Raw genomic sequence first — 17,114 nt, forward strand, 5'->3', positions numbered from 1 at the left:
TTGGGGCCGTCACGCTGTCACGACAGAGACACTAACCTTGACACTGCTCGTCTGTGTTGGTGTCCCCCGGCTCCAACGCATTCTTGCACACTGCAGAAAGAGCAACATTATACATTGCATTTATTTTGACGAGGAAAATGAAACATCTACAGCGTAAAGCTTTACCAATAGGCAGAATGTGCCGCCATGTCTCAGTACGGTATCCACACTCACCACCAGTCCTGGAGTCACAGCTGTTTCCGTTGCCGCCACAGTCACAAGGCCGACAGCTTCCTCCGGTTGTCAATGGATCACCGTGGTAACCAGGGGTGCATCGTTCACAACGGTCTCCTGCGTAGCCTGGTCGGCAAACACACTGGAACCCTCCAGCGACCTCTCTGCAACCCACCGCAAAACTATAGTGGAACGATGAAGAAAGAAGAGATAGTTTGGTACCCGCAGATACTGGGCCGACCACGGTAAGTGATACACAGTACAAGGGTTTGATTTCACCAAAGGAGCATCTACTGTGGGTGACCTTGCCACCGGTTGGTTCTTTGGTGACACTGACCTGTTAGCTGGCACACCAAAGGGGCACGGGCACACCCGGCATGATCTCTGGGCAGCGTCTCCATAGTAACCCTCTTTGCAGCGCTCACACCTGTCCCCGGCTGTGTTGTACTGGCAGTTCTGTCCAGAGGAAGAGTAGAAAACATGCGTTAGACTGTATCACGTGAGCACCAAAAGAACAGTATTTGAATGAAGCACTAGTCCTTCATAATGGACATTCAGTTTACCCAGGGAAGAACAGCACAAGGTACAGTAAATCAGTGTATTCTTCAAACGAGTGAATAGCCAAGTCACATAGAAAACCTATAGCCTCACTAAGTTGTTGAAAAGTCCTGAACAAATACCACCGTGAGTCTAAACACACTTTGTCCTTCAGTAGACATAGTCACACAAACATACTCCAGCCCAGAGTAGATCCAACAACAGGCAACATTATGTCCTTTTTTTTATCTCAAAAGGAGGGTGATTGTCATCCCTCTCTACCATAAACGACTAACATTTCTGTCCTAATTCATCCCAAAGAGTGATTTTGATGGTACAGAGAGAACGAGTGTTCAGCCTGGACTCCTTAGGCCTAGATAGAGGCACAGGCCTGGTCTTGAGTGGCATGCGTAAGATGAGAGGAGACAAGAGAGGGAGGGAGAGAGAGATGAGAGAAAGAGAGAGAGAGGGAGAAAGGAGAATATAGAGTGCTTTTAGAGATCTAGAGTTTCACTGGGAGACAGCTAATGTAGACCCATATCACAATCATATATAATCACCATCATCCAATAGTTTCATGTGGTTAGCCGTCCATGGTACAGAACAGTATGTGGGCACCAAGGCGGAGTGGGATGGCCACACCATGCCCTGTGGCGTGGGGTGTGAGGTCTAGACTATGACTACTGGGCTGTGGCTCACCCTGATGGAGTCACATAGGCTGACATAGCAGGTGTTGCCCAAGTGGTTATCACTGAATTCCTTGAGGGCTTCTTTAGGCTCACAGGTTTTGAATGATTGTAATTCAGAAGCACTGTGTGTGTTCGAGTTCAAGTTGATTCGTGGTATGTACAGGACACACATACTTGCGGGTTCCCTTGCGATCATGCGACAACAATAACAAATAATAGAAGACAATAATACAAATATACAAAAAAGGGTGTGTTCTTACCAGGCACCTCCCAGTCCTGTCGTCACACTCGTTGGCGAGGCCGTTACAGAAGCAGGGCACACAGCGACCCAGGAAAGGCCCACTGCCGTCCCTATAGTAACCACGAGCACATTTCTGGAACAGAGAAACACACAGACATTAATACAGGTACATCAAAATACATAGATACAACAATATCATACAGAAAAACAGAATTTTGAAAGTGATTTCTATCTCAATGGGACCCTCCTGGGTGAATGTGAATTCTATCACGAACAGAACAGAATCCTAAAACACACATTTCAAAACGACACACTTCGCTCCCACACAGAAGAACACTTCGCCATTCAAAGTGGCAGTGTTTGAGGAGATACAGGCAATCAGAGTTTACGTCAGCTAACCTTCCTAGCGACAGAGAATGATTGATCTCACAATGTCCCAAATCCCGAGTGGGTCGTTCACCAGCACCACGCTGAGCACAAGACGAGTGTGTATTCATCCTTAACGCACCGCCGCCACTCAGAAGCCAAACACACCCTTCGCTCTATAGGATAACGGTCTGGAAGTCCACTGATATCCTACAAGTCTACCTCTCACATGGAGCAGCCAAGCATACATTACAGTAAGTTTATTTGTAACCCAACAGAAATCCATTGTTTTACCTGGATCTGAGAGCTGGCATCTTGGTCGTCAAAAGACGGGTACTGAACAGTCTGTCCTCGGTCATTCACAGAAGAATACTGGACTCTCTGTGTACCCTGGTCATTCACAGAGGGGTAATGTACTCTCTGTCCGCCCTGGTCATGTAGGGAAGGATAATGTATCCTCTGTGCCTCTCGGTCATGCTGTCTGGGATAGCGGTTCCTCTCTTCCCTGGTAATGGGTCTGTGTCCTGCGCTGCATAGTCCCAGTAAGATCCCCCACAGCAGGGTCTGAAGTAGCATGCCTGTCCTTCTGGCTCTCCAGGGGCTGTGTACACACGTGTCTGACATTGCTCACGTTTTGTCTGAATAACTCCCTGCTCTGCCCTGCCTCTGCCTCTTAAACACACACACACACTCCCACATGTAGAGGACACGCCCCTTCTCCACTCACCTACAGTACCTTAGTCAGCAGCGCAGTCAGAGCAGTGTAGCAACACGCACACCCACACGCTGACCAACGTGCACGTTAGGGTTGGGCGTTATCCAGATGTTCATACCGTCAAACCGTTTCTGTACCATACCGGGGTGTGCGGTATTACTGGAAGTGCACAAAACTATTTAGGCAACAGGGATCTTTATCCAGGAGGGGATGAATATGTCTAGTCTGCGTACCAGTGTTTTTAACTAACATGCCAGAGAGACTGTCCTTTCAGGAATCTCAATGTTCAATATGGAGCTAGATTGATGGCGGAGTTGCTCATTGGTTGTTGGAAAAAACATCAATATTTTCCATGACAACATGTAGAGCCTCGAAAATAGGTTCTTTTTTTTTTTTTACTTTATTCAAAATCAAAACGTCCATACACATTCGTTACTATAACCACTTCCGACAATACAATGTCACTTACACACAAAGGGTCGACAGGAAAATCGTCAGAATGTACATAAGCCGCCTCATCCACATATAGAAAGGTTGCTAGGGTGGGGCTCCACCTGGGAGCCTGAGTGAGTTTGTGTTGAAGTGTGTCTATAGATGTGTTCACAGGGTATGTGTGTGAGCATGCCAGTGTGACTGTGTGGCTCTGTGAATAATGGTTGGAAATCTCCAGACAGTGCAGGAGCAGCAGTCACACCTGAATCATGCAGTCCAAACACATAGCAGTGGAGACAGTTGGGCGTGGTAGTTAGTTGGATCTGTGTATGTACTATCTGGTGTCGGGTAGTGAGTAACAATGTCCCAGGTTGCCAGATGCCACGCCCGGCTATGTGTCAGGGCGCCTCTCCTTTTTCTAGCGCCGCAGGGTACATATTATCCATTTCCTCTGAACACACCTGACTAGAGGATGTTGACGTCTCCCACACACGTACACACACACACACACAGGTAGATCATGCTCTCGCTATGGTAACAGGGCTTCGAGCACAATCGCAAAATGGGGAAAACAACTCAATCAACCCACATGAAACAAATACTATAGTATACTATGGTATAAATACTATAGTATACACTGTAGTGTTTTTGCAGACTAAACTGCAGTATACTGTAGTATTTACAGTTAAATATAGTATAAATACTGTAGTAAAAGAAAACTAGTATATACCATAGAAATAATGTAGTGTTTTTGCGGACTGTAATATACTGTAGTATTTACTGTACAGTTTTTGCAGACTCTAGTATACTGTAGTATTTACTGTACTGTTTTTGCTGACTCTAGTATACTGTAGTATTTACTGTACTGTTTTTGCTGACTCTAGTATACTGTAGTATTTAATGTAGTGTTTTTGCGGACTGTAATATACTGTAGTATTTACTGTACTGTTTTTGCTGACTCTAGTATACTGTAGTATTTAATGTAGTGTTTTTGCGGACTGTAATATACTGTAGTATTTACTGTACAGTTTTTGCAGACTCTAGTATACTGTAGTATTTACTGTACTGTTTTTGCTGACTCTAGTATACTGTAGTATTTACTGTACTGTTTTTGCTGACTCTAGTATACTGTAGTATTTAATGTAGTGTTTTTGCGGACTGTAATATACTGTAGTATTTACTGTACTGTTTTTGCTGACTCTAGTATACTGTAGTATTTAATGTAGTGTTTTTGCGGACTGTAATATACTGTAGTATTCACTGTACTGTTTTTGCTGACTCCAGTATACTGTAGTATTTAATGTAGTGTTTTTGAGGACATTACTGTAGTATTTACTGTTTTATTACTTTTGACAAAGAAACGGCGGCATTCTCCTTAAGGAAACCTACTGGAGAAATAGAAAAGAAAAAGCACATTTTCCATAACCTGTAAGTAGGTGGGACTGGGGTCTGAACAGATCGTTCAGAGGTTCTGCTCTTTTCTATAACCTATAGGGAACACAGTATATGGTCTAGATTTGTCATGTGGGTATCTCACTTATGGGTGGCACAATTTGGGATAAGGTGGAGGGGAATGGGCAGGGTATGCCTTTAATACTGTTTAAAAAAGTGTAGTGTTTTTGCTGTAGTATTAATATAGTATTACTGTAGTATTTACTATAGTATTCTACAGTATACGATACTAAGCATTACACATGATCTAGGGATACTATAGTGTGTAGTATAGTATTATTCAGTATACTACAGTTTACTACACAATTATATAGAAAGTCAAATGAAAATCTACTACAAAGTCATCAGGGCCTTAGGGTCTCACTTTGTTAATAAGCTATTGCCAGTGAAACAAAAAAAGCTTCCTTGGCTTGTCCATCTCCCGGGCAAAGTGATGCACACGGGCAAAGTGATGCTGAAACCACGATTGCAATGTTAAACAAACCATACAACTCTATGCACAATGACGACTTAAGGCTGCAATATGTAACTATTTGGGAGACCCGACCAAATTCACGTAGAAACGTGAGTTATAGATCTGTCATTCTTATTGACAACAAGCCTAAGAAGCGCTATTTCTATGCTTCCCGTTCTTTACGTTTGGTTTTTGTGTCTTTTACTTTCAGCTTGGAACAGCTGAAAATACAATGTTTTTGGTTATGGAAAAGATATCTCACAGCGGTTTAGATGGTATAATGATTCAGTAACACTTTACTTGCTTTTTTGTTGTTGTCACAAATTGAAATTATGCAAACTATTACAATTTTAGCAACCAGAAAATTGTGATGTCTGCATAGTGGATCTTTTTCTTTTTAATTCACTGCACCTTTTACAAAACCACATTTCAGTTCAGTAACAGACTGACGATTTGTGTGGTTTGTGCCGTCATTCTGTAAAAAATCTGAGTCTCAGCTGAAAATGCATACATTTACAGTCGTTCCATTGAATACGTGGATTCTGAGGGGGAAAATGCTTCCGTCCAACTCTTCCTAATTGGAGTAGGAGAACCACCTGCGTACTAAACAACCTCAAGGAAGAATTTGGTTCTAACGTTCTAAATGTCGTACTGTATGTTTTTTTTAAATTGTATTTTAATTGAACTGCTGTTACTATGACAACGGAGCGGTTTACAGCAGTGGTATAATCTTTAATATTATGTCTGCGTGATTGTGCATCTTATCCCTCTCCCTCGGGCTACTGGGCTTGGCTGATGAAACACACACACTTTATTCCGGGACATTCCACAAAGGCTTGTTTAAGCCGCTGGCTCTTCAACGAGCTGATGGATTTTTCCTCTGCCTGCCAGTGACCTCACTCACCCCAGGCTGGGCGTGGCACCATTGTTAGGGCGTGTCACGACAAAAAGCCCACAGCGGGGAGGGCAGTTCTCGCTCTTCTCTTCTCCAAAATGACTAGATTGGTCGGTCAACATCTCTCCCTCTCAGCCCCTCCTGTCCTCTTTCTCTCTCTTACTTTCTCCCTCCGTCTCGCCCCCTCTCTTTCCCAATCCCAAACTGACCCCTAGGACATAGCCCCCAGCACTTACACACTTGATGTGCATCTGAGAGCTAAAAGTCCACCTATCCTTGGACTCATTACCATCTCCAAAATAACAAAAACACCAAGGCAACTCTGGAGTACTCTCTCAGTAACTGCCCAGTGAAAATCTCACTTTTAAAAGGATGATGCGCTGGCCAATCAGCGATCTACTTGCCTGCAATATTTTTAATGACGGTATACACCCACACCATTCTGTTGTTGAGTTAAGCCCACACCATTCTGTTGTTGAGGTAAGCCCACACCATTCTGTTGTTGAGGTAAGCCCACACCATTCTGTTGTTGAGGTGAGCCCACACCATTCTGTTGTTGAGGTAAGCCCACACCATTCTGTTGTTGAGGTGAGCCCACACCATTCTGTTGTTGAGGTAAGCCCACACCATTCTGTTGTTGAGTTAAGCCCACACCATTCTGTTGTTGAGGTAAGCCCACACCATTCTGTTGTTGAGTTAAGCCCACACCATTCTGTTGTTGAGGTGAGCCCACACCATTCTGTTGTTGAGGTAAGCCCACACCATTCTGTTGTTGAGGTAAGCCCACACCATTCTGTTGTTGAGGTAAGCCCACACCATTCTGTTGTTGAGGTAAGCCCACACCATTCTGTTGTTGAGGTATGCCCACACCATTCTGTTGTTGAGGTATGCCCACACCATTCTGTTGTTGAGGTAAGCCCACACCATTCTGTTGTTGAGGTAAGCCCACACCATTCTGTTGTTGAGGTAAGCCCACACCATTCTGTTGTTGAGTTAAGCCCACACCATTCTGTTGTTGAGGTAAGCCCACACCATTATGTTGTTGAGGTAAGCCCACACCATTCTGTTGTTGAGGTAAGCCCACACCATTCTGTTGTTGAGGTAAGCCCACACCATTCTGTTGTTGAGGTAAGCCCACACCATTCGGTTGTTCAGGTAAGCCCACACCATTCCAACACAGAAAAGCTTATTTTTGTCATAGCTAATTAAACATTTTGGGAAGGAAAACTATTTCAATCATATTGTACACTGGATGTACAGAACATTAAGAACAACTTCCTAATATTGAGTTTTACCCCCCCCCCCTCCCCCCTTTGCCCTCAAAACCACCTCAATTAGTCAGGGCATGGGCTCTACAAGGTGTCGAAAGCGTTCCACAGGGATGCTGGCCCATGTTGACTCCAATGCTTTCCACAGTTCTGTGAAGATGGATGGATGTCCTTTGGGTGGTGCTGTTGAGCATGAAAAACCCAGCAGCGTTGCAGTTCTTGACACAAACCGATGCGCCTGGTACCCACTACCACACCCCGTTCAAAGGCACTTAAATCTTTTGTCTTGCCCATGGTACACATACACAAAACATGTCTCAATTGCCTCAAGGTTTAAAATCCTTATTTAATCTGTCTCCTCCCCTTCATCTACACTGATTGAAGTGACTTTATCAAGTGATATCAATAAGGGATCATAGCGTTCACCTGGAATCACCTGGTCAGTCTATGTCATGGAAAGAGCAGGTGTTCTTAATGTTTTGTACACTTAGTGTAAGTAATTCATAGACATCTGGAAACTCTGGGCAGTTACTTTAAAAGTATTATATATGATCCCTGTAGATCTACATGAGGCACCTAGGGGACTAAGAGTGAATGAGATCTGTCTCACCTGGCAGGAGTCTCCTCTGTAGAGAGGGGAACAGGCACACTCCTCCACGGTGCTAGCAGGGCCCCCGGCCCCTGTGTCTGTGGCCTCCTCCAGGCCCACCTCCCCCAGGCTGAGTCTCTGGCTCTGGGTGAAGTAGAGGGCCCGCACCCTCAGACCAACCAGCCCTGCCAGGACTTCCATCAGATCCTCTCTGGACACAGGACGGTTGGTGCCGGAGTGACGCCAATTCCCCTAAACAGAACAGACAGGGGTTAGTGAGGGATTGTAAATGTTGAGGTCTGATCAAATGTTATTATATGCGTTCACAACAGATGGAATAAGGACTCGGTTGTACCTCTACTAGCTGGACTCTGCTCTGGTGGAGTCTGTCAGGATGAGGGGTATGTGGGGACATGTGGACCAGGGTCATCTCCTGGCCCTGAGAAATTCGCAGACAAATAACACTGGGTTACTCAAAACAGGAAGTCATCATGACTTTATATATATATATATATATATATATATATATATATATATGACTTATACACCAATTAGAGAGATGTCATAATTAGCCGTGAGTGATGATACAATGTGTCATAATGTACGTACACTGAGCAAGACATCAGGTCTGCGGTCCATCAGCGACATCCCCTCACTGGGAATCCCAAAGGACTTAGCCTGGTAGGTGAGGTAGCCCCCATAGGACGACACCTGAGACAGGAGCGGAATACTATCAGCAGGGTTGGGTAGGATACTTTCTAAATGTAATGCGTTACAGTTACTAGTTACCTGTCCAAAATTGTAATCAGCAACGTCAATTTTTGATTACCCCAACCCAGTGACCTAATCTGATTACTTTTGGATTACTTTCCCCTTAAGAGACATTAGAAGAAGACAAAAAGGATCCATCAAACGCATTTGGTGTGTCATCAAAGTGGTCTCTGACTTGTGGTCAGACTAGCTCAGGTGGAACAATGCTGAATTGAATGTCAGTGAGAAAACAGAAAGGTGTCATAATTTATTTTTTCCAAACATAATTTCTGAATTTAAAGGTAATTCAAGAACTAATCATCTAGTTTTTCAAAAATATCTGTAATCTGATTACAATATTTTTGATGGTAACAGAACTGATTACATTTCGTTTTTTGTAATCAGATTACATGTAATCAGTTATTCCCCAACCCTGACTATCAGTCACAGTCAATGGGACTGGTACAGGACCCAGTGTTGAACTGTTAAAGCACTGGTATTTAGGCTCAATGGCAGCTGCTTGAAGCCCTGCCTTCTGTTCTTGTCACTGAATCCACAGCTAAATAACAACTGATCAAATGTTAAAAATGCTCAAGTCTCATATAAAAAGAACTTCCAAATATTACGGAAACATGTCCTCTTTTTTTAAACTGAGCTATTCTATTCCAACAGTACATGTCCTCTCAAGTTCCACTCTCTACTCACCCGGTCTACCAGGTAGGATGGTGGCGCCACCCAGTGGAGGAGCTGGGTAGTGCCAGGCAACTCCTGTACGTCTGCTACCACAGTGTTACTGGACGGGTTGAGGACTGATGCCACCTCCTCCTGGTCAGCCCTCTCCAGACGCCAGCCACGCATGTCCATAAACTAGTGGAGGCGAAGGGAAAGAGGATTGTACTATATACTATCGGCCTATGGTTTGGTAAAATGCCATTATGTACATAGGAATATAATAGCATGCTGTGTGCAATGGAGTTATGTTCTGCAGGTGTGGCAAAGCTGTGGGTATATCCACTCCATGGAATGTGGGTTGTTTCAACACGGATCCTTTAGCTAGATAAGGGTTTGATCATGTGTCTGAACAGGTACAGTGTAATTACAACTTATTACACATTTCTGTGGCACGGAAAGTATGTATCAATGAAAATGCCTATAAAATTTCAGAAACACACACACATACACAAGCATATACGCATGCACACGCACACACCTTCCCCCTGCGTTTGCCAGAGCTCTGGCACTGGTCGGTGGCTCCAAAGCAGAAGCAGCTGACGCAGCCTCTGGGGTGGGAGGGGTCAAAGTGGAAGGACCCGTCTCTACAGGCATCACAGCGGGCACCCTGCACGTTCCTCTACAACAACAGGACATACGGCTGCTTACTGTTACCTCCAGATTTCACAGGTCACAACCTTTTCCTGGTCACTGACCCTGCTAATAACCAATCACATTGTTTCCCAGTAGAGAAGCCCTCAGAGATGTTAGTTTATTTTTTTTACAGATGAGACTATTTGAGGCTAAATTAGATGATCGACCCTGAGAAAGTCTGGTCGACATGTTAAAGACGTAGATTTAACACACTATTTGCGAATGTACACTTCATTTAGACAATCCTAATATTACGAATGATTGTTTAAAAGCACACAGCATTATAAGTCACCTTGCAGAGGCACTGTCCTGTGTCTGGGTGACATATATCAGGTGTGACCCCTCCCTGGTTACAGCTACATGGGACACAGTCTGGGAACCTGTAGAACCCTGCAGCACACCGGTCACACTGCCGCCCACCGATCCTGGGCTTACACCTTCACACACACAGAACAAATACACATACAATTAACATGATTGTACTTGGAAATCTCATCCACAGCATGTTCAAATATTCAGCTACTGGCCATGTCTTATAAGAGGAAAGGTGCTAAAAAATGACAGAGAATCTCATTCAGCACTCCACAACCTTTACCGTGTGGTGTTTCCTATATGAAATACTATAGTGTTTACCAGGGATCACCAACTAGATTCCTCCAAGGGATGATTTCTTTCTTGAGCGGGTTGTTCTGGGGGCCGGAGCATATTTACAAATAGACTGCAAATTGACCGCAAGAAGCCCAAACAGATGTAATATTTCACAAAAACATAATCATTTCAAATCTTGCTTATATTTGTATACGATGACTTGTCTCCCGATTATGAGTGGGAATACTTGGGAACAGATTTTTAAAATCAGCTGAATTCCTGGTGAAAAAAAAAGACGTTTTTTTTTTTTACTCAGAAAACGTGGGTAACCCTGGTGTATACTATGGTAAGAAATACAATAGTATTCACTGTAGTGTATTTGCAGACTTTACTGCAGTATACTGTAGTATTTACAGTTTACTATAGTATAAATACTGTAGTAAAATAACAGTAGTATATTTAAGTGATAATGTTTCATTAAAAACATTATTTTTTTTATTAATTCCACAAGATATAGCCCCGACACAAATCTAGAGTTGCCACCCAATCCGGCTGGTTGTTCATTCTATTGGTTTGGTTGCCAGAGTCGCGACCCAGTCGTTCAGTCTTTTTGTTCTGTATCTATGGATGTGACCCAGTCATTCCTTCTAAATGTTCCATTGCCATACTGACGGGCAACGTTCTTATCCCTTGCTTGCTAGCTAGCCAACTACGGCTAATTTACAGTCACGTCAAATAGTGGAGCCAGAATAACAGCAAAGTAGCTGCATTTTTGCATTTGTTTAATCTGTTTTGTAGTGACATTTATTTCGCCTGGCATAGAAAAGGCGCTCGCTCGTTAGGACACTGTTGTTCAGAGGAGCTAGCCAACAACACAGCTACAGTAACACAATCACTTCAAATTGAAGCTGGAAAGACCGCAAATTAGCTGCGTTTCATTTGACCTTTTTTTGTACATGATGCTGATTCATGATTTCGACTGGCTGAGAAACGCTGCCTGTCTCGTCCCGACTCCCGCCTCGCCTCGTTCATTACTATGGGACAGCAGGAGATCGAATTTGAATATTGAAACAATGTTTAAATTGTCGGATAGATAGACAGCAAGGTTTATACAAATCTCCACTGCTGAAAACTAAATGTTAGTCTAAAAGAAATGTGAGATAATGTCTAGATGTTTTTTATAGTGGAGATGAAGTTTATAACTTCTCTGACTCTGCTGATGAGACAGTGGATTCTACAGTCAGATGGAACAGAGTAAATAAGCATTTTAATGTCATAGATTTAGCCGGTGGTAACTTGTGGAATAAACACCGGCTGGAATGCGGTTTTAACCAATCAGCATTCAGGATTAGTCCCACCCGTTGTATAAACTGTATTATAAACTGGGTGGATCGAGCCCTGAATGCTGATTGGCATACCACGGGTATGAGAAAACATTTATTTTTACTGCTCTAATTACGTTGGTAACCAGTGTACAATAGCAATAAGGCACCTTGGGGGTTTGTGGTATATGGCCAACATACCACAGGTAAGGGCTGTGTCCAGGCACGAGTGTAAGAACAGCCCTTACCTGTGGTATATTGGCCATATACCACACCGCCTCGGGCCTCATTGCTTAAGTATTTACTGTGGTGTGTTTGTGGACTGTCGTATTTACTGTAGTGCTCATTTTCTTATTATCTTTGACATAGAAGCGGAGAGCTTTCTCCTTTAGGAAAACTACAGCAAATGTTCTTTCACCTGTAGGTAGGTGGGACTGGGTTCTGAACAGACAGTTCAGAACTTCTGCTCTTTTCTATAACCATAGGGAACACAATATATGGTCAATACTTGTTTCTCACTTACGGGTGGCACAAATTGGGATATGGAGGAGGGGAATGGACAGGATATACGCTAATTAAATATTGAAGTATTTACTATAGTATTCCACAGTATACTATACCATTCTATACTAAGTACTACACATGATCGAGGGATACTACAGTGTGTAGTATAGTATTATACAGTATATTACAGTTTACTACACAATTATATAGTAAGTACTGTAGTATTCTATAGTAAACTGTAGTATTTTTTATGTGGATTTAGTCTCTACACAGAGCTCTACTCACGTGCACTGTCCCGTGTCACGGTCACAGTCTCTCCCTGTGTTGGACCTGACTCCATTGGGGGAGCAGTCACAGCCCTCACAGCCCACTAGAGGGTGGTAGCTGAACGTCTGGCTCTCACACACATCACAGACTGGCTTCACTGTCTGGGGCGGGCAGATACACTGACCTGTCACCTCGTGGCACAGCCGCTGGCCACACTCACATGCTGGGGGGGGGGGACATAGACAGGTTAGGGTAAGAAACTATGTGTGAGTCATTTTAGTATCTGAAATCTACTTACGTCTACAGTAGGGGAAGCCATAGTATCCTGTGGCACATCGTGTACACTGCCGACCGATCACATGGGGCCTACAGGGACACTGGCCCCCTACAGGGTTACAGGTGGGCACCGTGGCCCCTGATTTGTCACAGTAGCAGGGCAGGGCCCCGTCACTATAGGCTGCTACCAGGGAGCGGGCTGAGTCTCTGCAGAACTGGGAGGACGTTCTGGGGCTGTTGGAACAGGAAGAAAACATTCGGGGTTAGGGGTCAATAAAATAAAGTAGTTATGAAATTCTCTGAGTATTGATTGTGTTTACACATTAAAAACAACTACTCCCTTAAAAAAATATTATAATAATCCACCCCCCCCCGTTAATTTCACCACACAAAGTCGAAATTTAAGTTTCAAATAAACATGATATGATCCTGCAATTACAATCATACTGAATGACCTAATCTTCATATCACTCAGCAAAGCTGTTGACTTCATTCCACAGGGCACATGGTTGTGCTTGGTCAAAGTCTTGAGAAACCCACTGGCACACGATCACTGAACTGAATACTCACTCTATAGAAAAGCTTGGTCCTCCACACTGCCTGGTGAAATCAGAGGACTTATCAAACGGCTTCTCTTTCAGGAGATCAGGGGTGTAGCTATCTTCAGGAACCACCAAGATGTAATCCTGAAGAAGCGGTACAAAACCAAACGACAATGTTGTCGGCTTATCTCTCTCAGAAACGCCCACTTTGAGACTTACTGTAGCGTAAGAAACGGTTTTACCTGACAGACTTAACAATGATAACATTTATAAAAACACACAAACCACAGGGTATTTCAGCGATACTGAACTGTTTTGTGGTTGGTCTTATCTGCAGTGGGAGACTACGTGGGGTACAGGGTTGAGGTCAATTCCATTTCAATTCCAAATACGAATTATTTTCAATGCTTTTAAATTAGGAGCATCTGGAATTGGAATTTGGTTTACATTCTGAATAGACTGACATTTAAATGGGATTGACCTCAACCCAGGTGGGGTATGTTAATTATGATATCATAATTATGCTATAATAAACAGCCGACAGCAAATACAAACTTAGCTGTAAGCATTATTGGCTTACTGGATTTGAGAGCTTAGCTCTAATTGGGCGGAGTGGGGGTTACCAGGTAGAATACAGACCGCCGGTTGTTTAGTAGTTGTTTGGGACATGATCAAACACGGAGGCCAAAGAGCAGTCCCGTGCAAACCTGGTAAAAGTCTAGTACAGCATATCATAGACTCCTAAATCCTCCTGAATTACACTACAGGCATAACCACATAGGACGAGAGTGAAGGTTTTCCTGAGGAAGGTGTTCTCCTCCTTACATTATGGGCAATAATGATCAACTGTAAGTAGGCTAATTGATAGAGTAATAGTGGCTGACATGAAAAAACCGACCAGAGTGAGGGTCTTCCCGGTTGGAACCTTGAGAGAGATGGCCATGTCTTGCTGGGGAAGGTCCAGAGCGATGCGCCTCTCAGCGATGACCACCTCCCTGCAGCAGGAGACCCCCGGGCAGAAAGAGGCATTCACAGAGCCTGAGGTAGAGAGAGGAAGGTGGGGGTGCAGCAGGGTGTAAGGAGGCGTAGTCGTAGAGGAAGAAGGGGGATTGGGAGAAGGACCAGCGTTTGGAAAAAGATAGAGGGGAGGAGAGAGAGCAAGTAGTAGAAGGAGGAGAGGAGAAAGCGTGATGAGAGGAGAGGGTGTGTATTAGGTGGGTGGAGCAGTAGTAGGGAGGAGTAAAAAGAGGGAAGCGGGTATAGAGAGGGGAGGAGAGAGGAGGATAGAGGAAGAGCAGGGAGGAGAGAGAGAGGGGAGGTGAGAGGAGGAGAGGGGAGGAGAGATAGAGGGGAGGATAGAGGAGGAGAGGGGAAAAGAGAGAGGGGAGGTGAGAGGAGGAGAGGGGAGGGGAGGTGAGAGGAGGAGCAGGGAGGAGAGATAGAGGGGAGGATAGAGGAGGAGAGGGGAGGTGAGAGGAGGAGAGGGGAGGAGAGAGAGGAGAGAAGAGAGAGGGGAGGTGGGAGTGGGAGGAGGGAGTGGGGAGGTGAGAGGGGAGAAGAGAGGAGGAGAGAGAAGGGAGGAGAGATGAGGTGAGGTGAGAGGGAAGGAGAGAGGAGGGAGTGGGGAGGAGGGGGAGGTGAGAGAAGGGAGGAGAGAGGAGGAGGTGAGAGAGGGGAAGAGAGGTGAAAGAGGGGAGGAGAGAGGAGGGGGGGTGAGAGAGGGGAGGTGAGAGCGGGGAGGAGAGAGATGAGGGGAGGGAGAAGTGATCCCCTCTTAAAAGGGAATCACCCGAGCTCCAGAGTCCACTAGAACCCCCAAAACACACAACAGGCTCTCCCAGACAATACTACCATAGAATAGGGGACTAGCTGCTACTGTATGTTCATGACAATTGATAATCGCATTCATTCTTTGAGTAGACATCCATTTCATTACATCTAGGACGATGTCGGGGTCAGTAAGATCCTGGATCATATACACTCTCTATCCAACCATATCAATCTGGATCAACGGCTTCACACAACTACATTTCGCACTAAACTCACCTGCCCACGTGTGTCCGGCATCCACCCGTACCTCCACAGGGAAGGTGGTGTGTTCAGCTTGACAGTAGTGGACCACAAACACATACCTGCCAGGAACTGGCACCCTGGCACTGAAACGGATCTCTGTCTGGAGGAATAGAGGAACAGAGAAGGAACACAACATGTGGAGAAACGTGTAAACGCCACAGAAATAAGATTAAATTCGATTTTGTTGTCCGTTTCCACAGAAATGTGCTTCGTACCACTTAAAAACCTGCTCATTAACTATATACTGTAACCCTGTAGGGATGTTACTGCCATTAATGTTAGTGAAGCTGTGGGCTTCATATCTCAAGCCCCACATGCTTTCCAGTGCTTGGTCCCACTCCAAGCAGCAGCAGTAGCAGCAGCTTTGTTGGGGCGGCAGGTAGCCTAGTGGTTAGAGCGTTGGACTAGTAACCGAAAGGTTGCAAGTACATATCCCCGAGCTGACAAGGTACAAATCTGTTGTTCTGCCCCTGAACAGGCAGTTAACCCACTAGGCCGTCATTGAAAATAAGAATTTGTAAGAATTTGTTCTTAACTGACTTGCCTAGTTAAATAAAGGTAAAATAAATTATACAGGCCCAGCTCCATGCATGTACCTGGGGAGATTTGAGTAGTACCCCTTCACTCTGGGCTCCAGGGAAAGGGAAGCCCCCAGCCCCTGACTGTCGTCTTCGTCTCCACTCTTCACTCTCCCTCTGCTGGGGGACGGCAAGTGGGGAGGAGGGGCGTGCGTCCCGCGCTGCGTCCAGAACCAGCGCTGTGGAGGGCCTGTCGTACTGGCTGGGAACACAGTACTGACTGGAGGGAAGAAGGAAAGGGGGAACACATGAGGGGAAGGTTGGGAAGTCTGAAACGGCACCCTATTCCCTATATATAGTGCACTATATTTGACCAGGGTCCATTTCAGAAGCAGCTTCTGACGTGTTTGCTAAGCACACTCCCCTAGTGTTATTAGCAGGGGCAGTGACCACATAAAGTTTGTGATCTGGAGTAAACAGCTATCACATTCTCTCTCATCAATGTATAGAAGCCCCTAAATCACACACACACACTTGAGTGGAGCAAACCTCAATCCCCTATGCCCTCAGACTTGATCTTAACCCCATTAACTTTCTCTATCGTTCTCCTTCATCCACTCTCACTGACCAACAAAGACTCATTTCGCGATCTAAAAAAAAAGTCCCTTCGAGTCAAAACCTCACTCTTTCTTTTCTCGGTTTTAAGTCCTTATCAATCCTCTTATCACCAATTCTTGGCAAGCTATGTGTTTTCTCAGGCCTGATGATGATCTTTTCATGCTTTCCCTCCTTATTTTGCTTTGTGGAAACAGCAGAACAACATGAAAGGAAAGGCCTTTTGTAATGTGCCTGAACCATCAGCATCAAACAACAAGTGTCTTTGTCACGCCCTGACCGTAGATTGCTTTGTATGTTTCTATTTTTAGTTTGGTCAGGGTGTGATGTGGGTGGGTATTCTAAGTTTTGTTCTATGTTTGTATTTCTATGTGTTTGGCCTGGTGTGGTTCCCAATCAGAGGCAGCTGTCAATCGTTGTCTCTGCTTGAGAACCATACTTAG

The 17,114-nt window shown here is 44.6% G+C and overlaps 1 protein-coding gene across 5 annotated transcripts in view; it reads right to left on the reverse strand.

Annotated features, from left to right (window-relative positions):
• Positions 1–17,114, reverse strand: part of LOC110508648 (laminin subunit alpha-3) — a 114,074-nt gene that overhangs the window by 21,734 nt on the left and 75,226 nt on the right. For all 5 annotated transcript variants that reach the window (XM_036966140.1, XM_021589330.2, XM_021589328.2 and 2 more), the window contains 16 exons: positions 16,135–16,336; positions 15,512–15,638; positions 14,364–14,503; positions 13,494–13,609; positions 12,946–13,157; positions 12,666–12,870; positions 10,259–10,403; positions 9,812–9,952; positions 9,307–9,468; positions 8,461–8,562; positions 8,207–8,290; positions 7,873–8,103; positions 1,700–1,813; positions 551–669; positions 214–395; positions 37–90 (listed from right to left, as the gene is read on the reverse strand). In XM_036966140.1, coding sequence (XP_036822035.1) covers positions 37–90; positions 214–395; positions 551–669; positions 1,700–1,813; positions 7,873–8,103; positions 8,207–8,290; positions 8,461–8,562; positions 9,307–9,468; positions 9,812–9,952; positions 10,259–10,403; positions 12,666–12,870; positions 12,946–13,157; positions 13,494–13,609; positions 14,364–14,503; positions 15,512–15,638; positions 16,135–16,336 — 2,336 coding nt within the window. The remainder of the gene's footprint in view (positions 1–36; positions 91–213; positions 396–550; positions 670–1,699; positions 1,814–7,872; positions 8,104–8,206; positions 8,291–8,460; positions 8,563–9,306; positions 9,469–9,811; positions 9,953–10,258; positions 10,404–12,665; positions 12,871–12,945; positions 13,158–13,493; positions 13,610–14,363; positions 14,504–15,511; positions 15,639–16,134; positions 16,337–17,114) is intronic.

The sequence above is a fragment of the Oncorhynchus mykiss genome, chromosome 28, assembly GCF_013265735.2.
Source record: "Oncorhynchus mykiss isolate Arlee chromosome 28, USDA_OmykA_1.1, whole genome shotgun sequence".
NCBI lineage: Eukaryota > Metazoa > Chordata > Actinopteri > Salmoniformes > Salmonidae > Oncorhynchus > Oncorhynchus mykiss.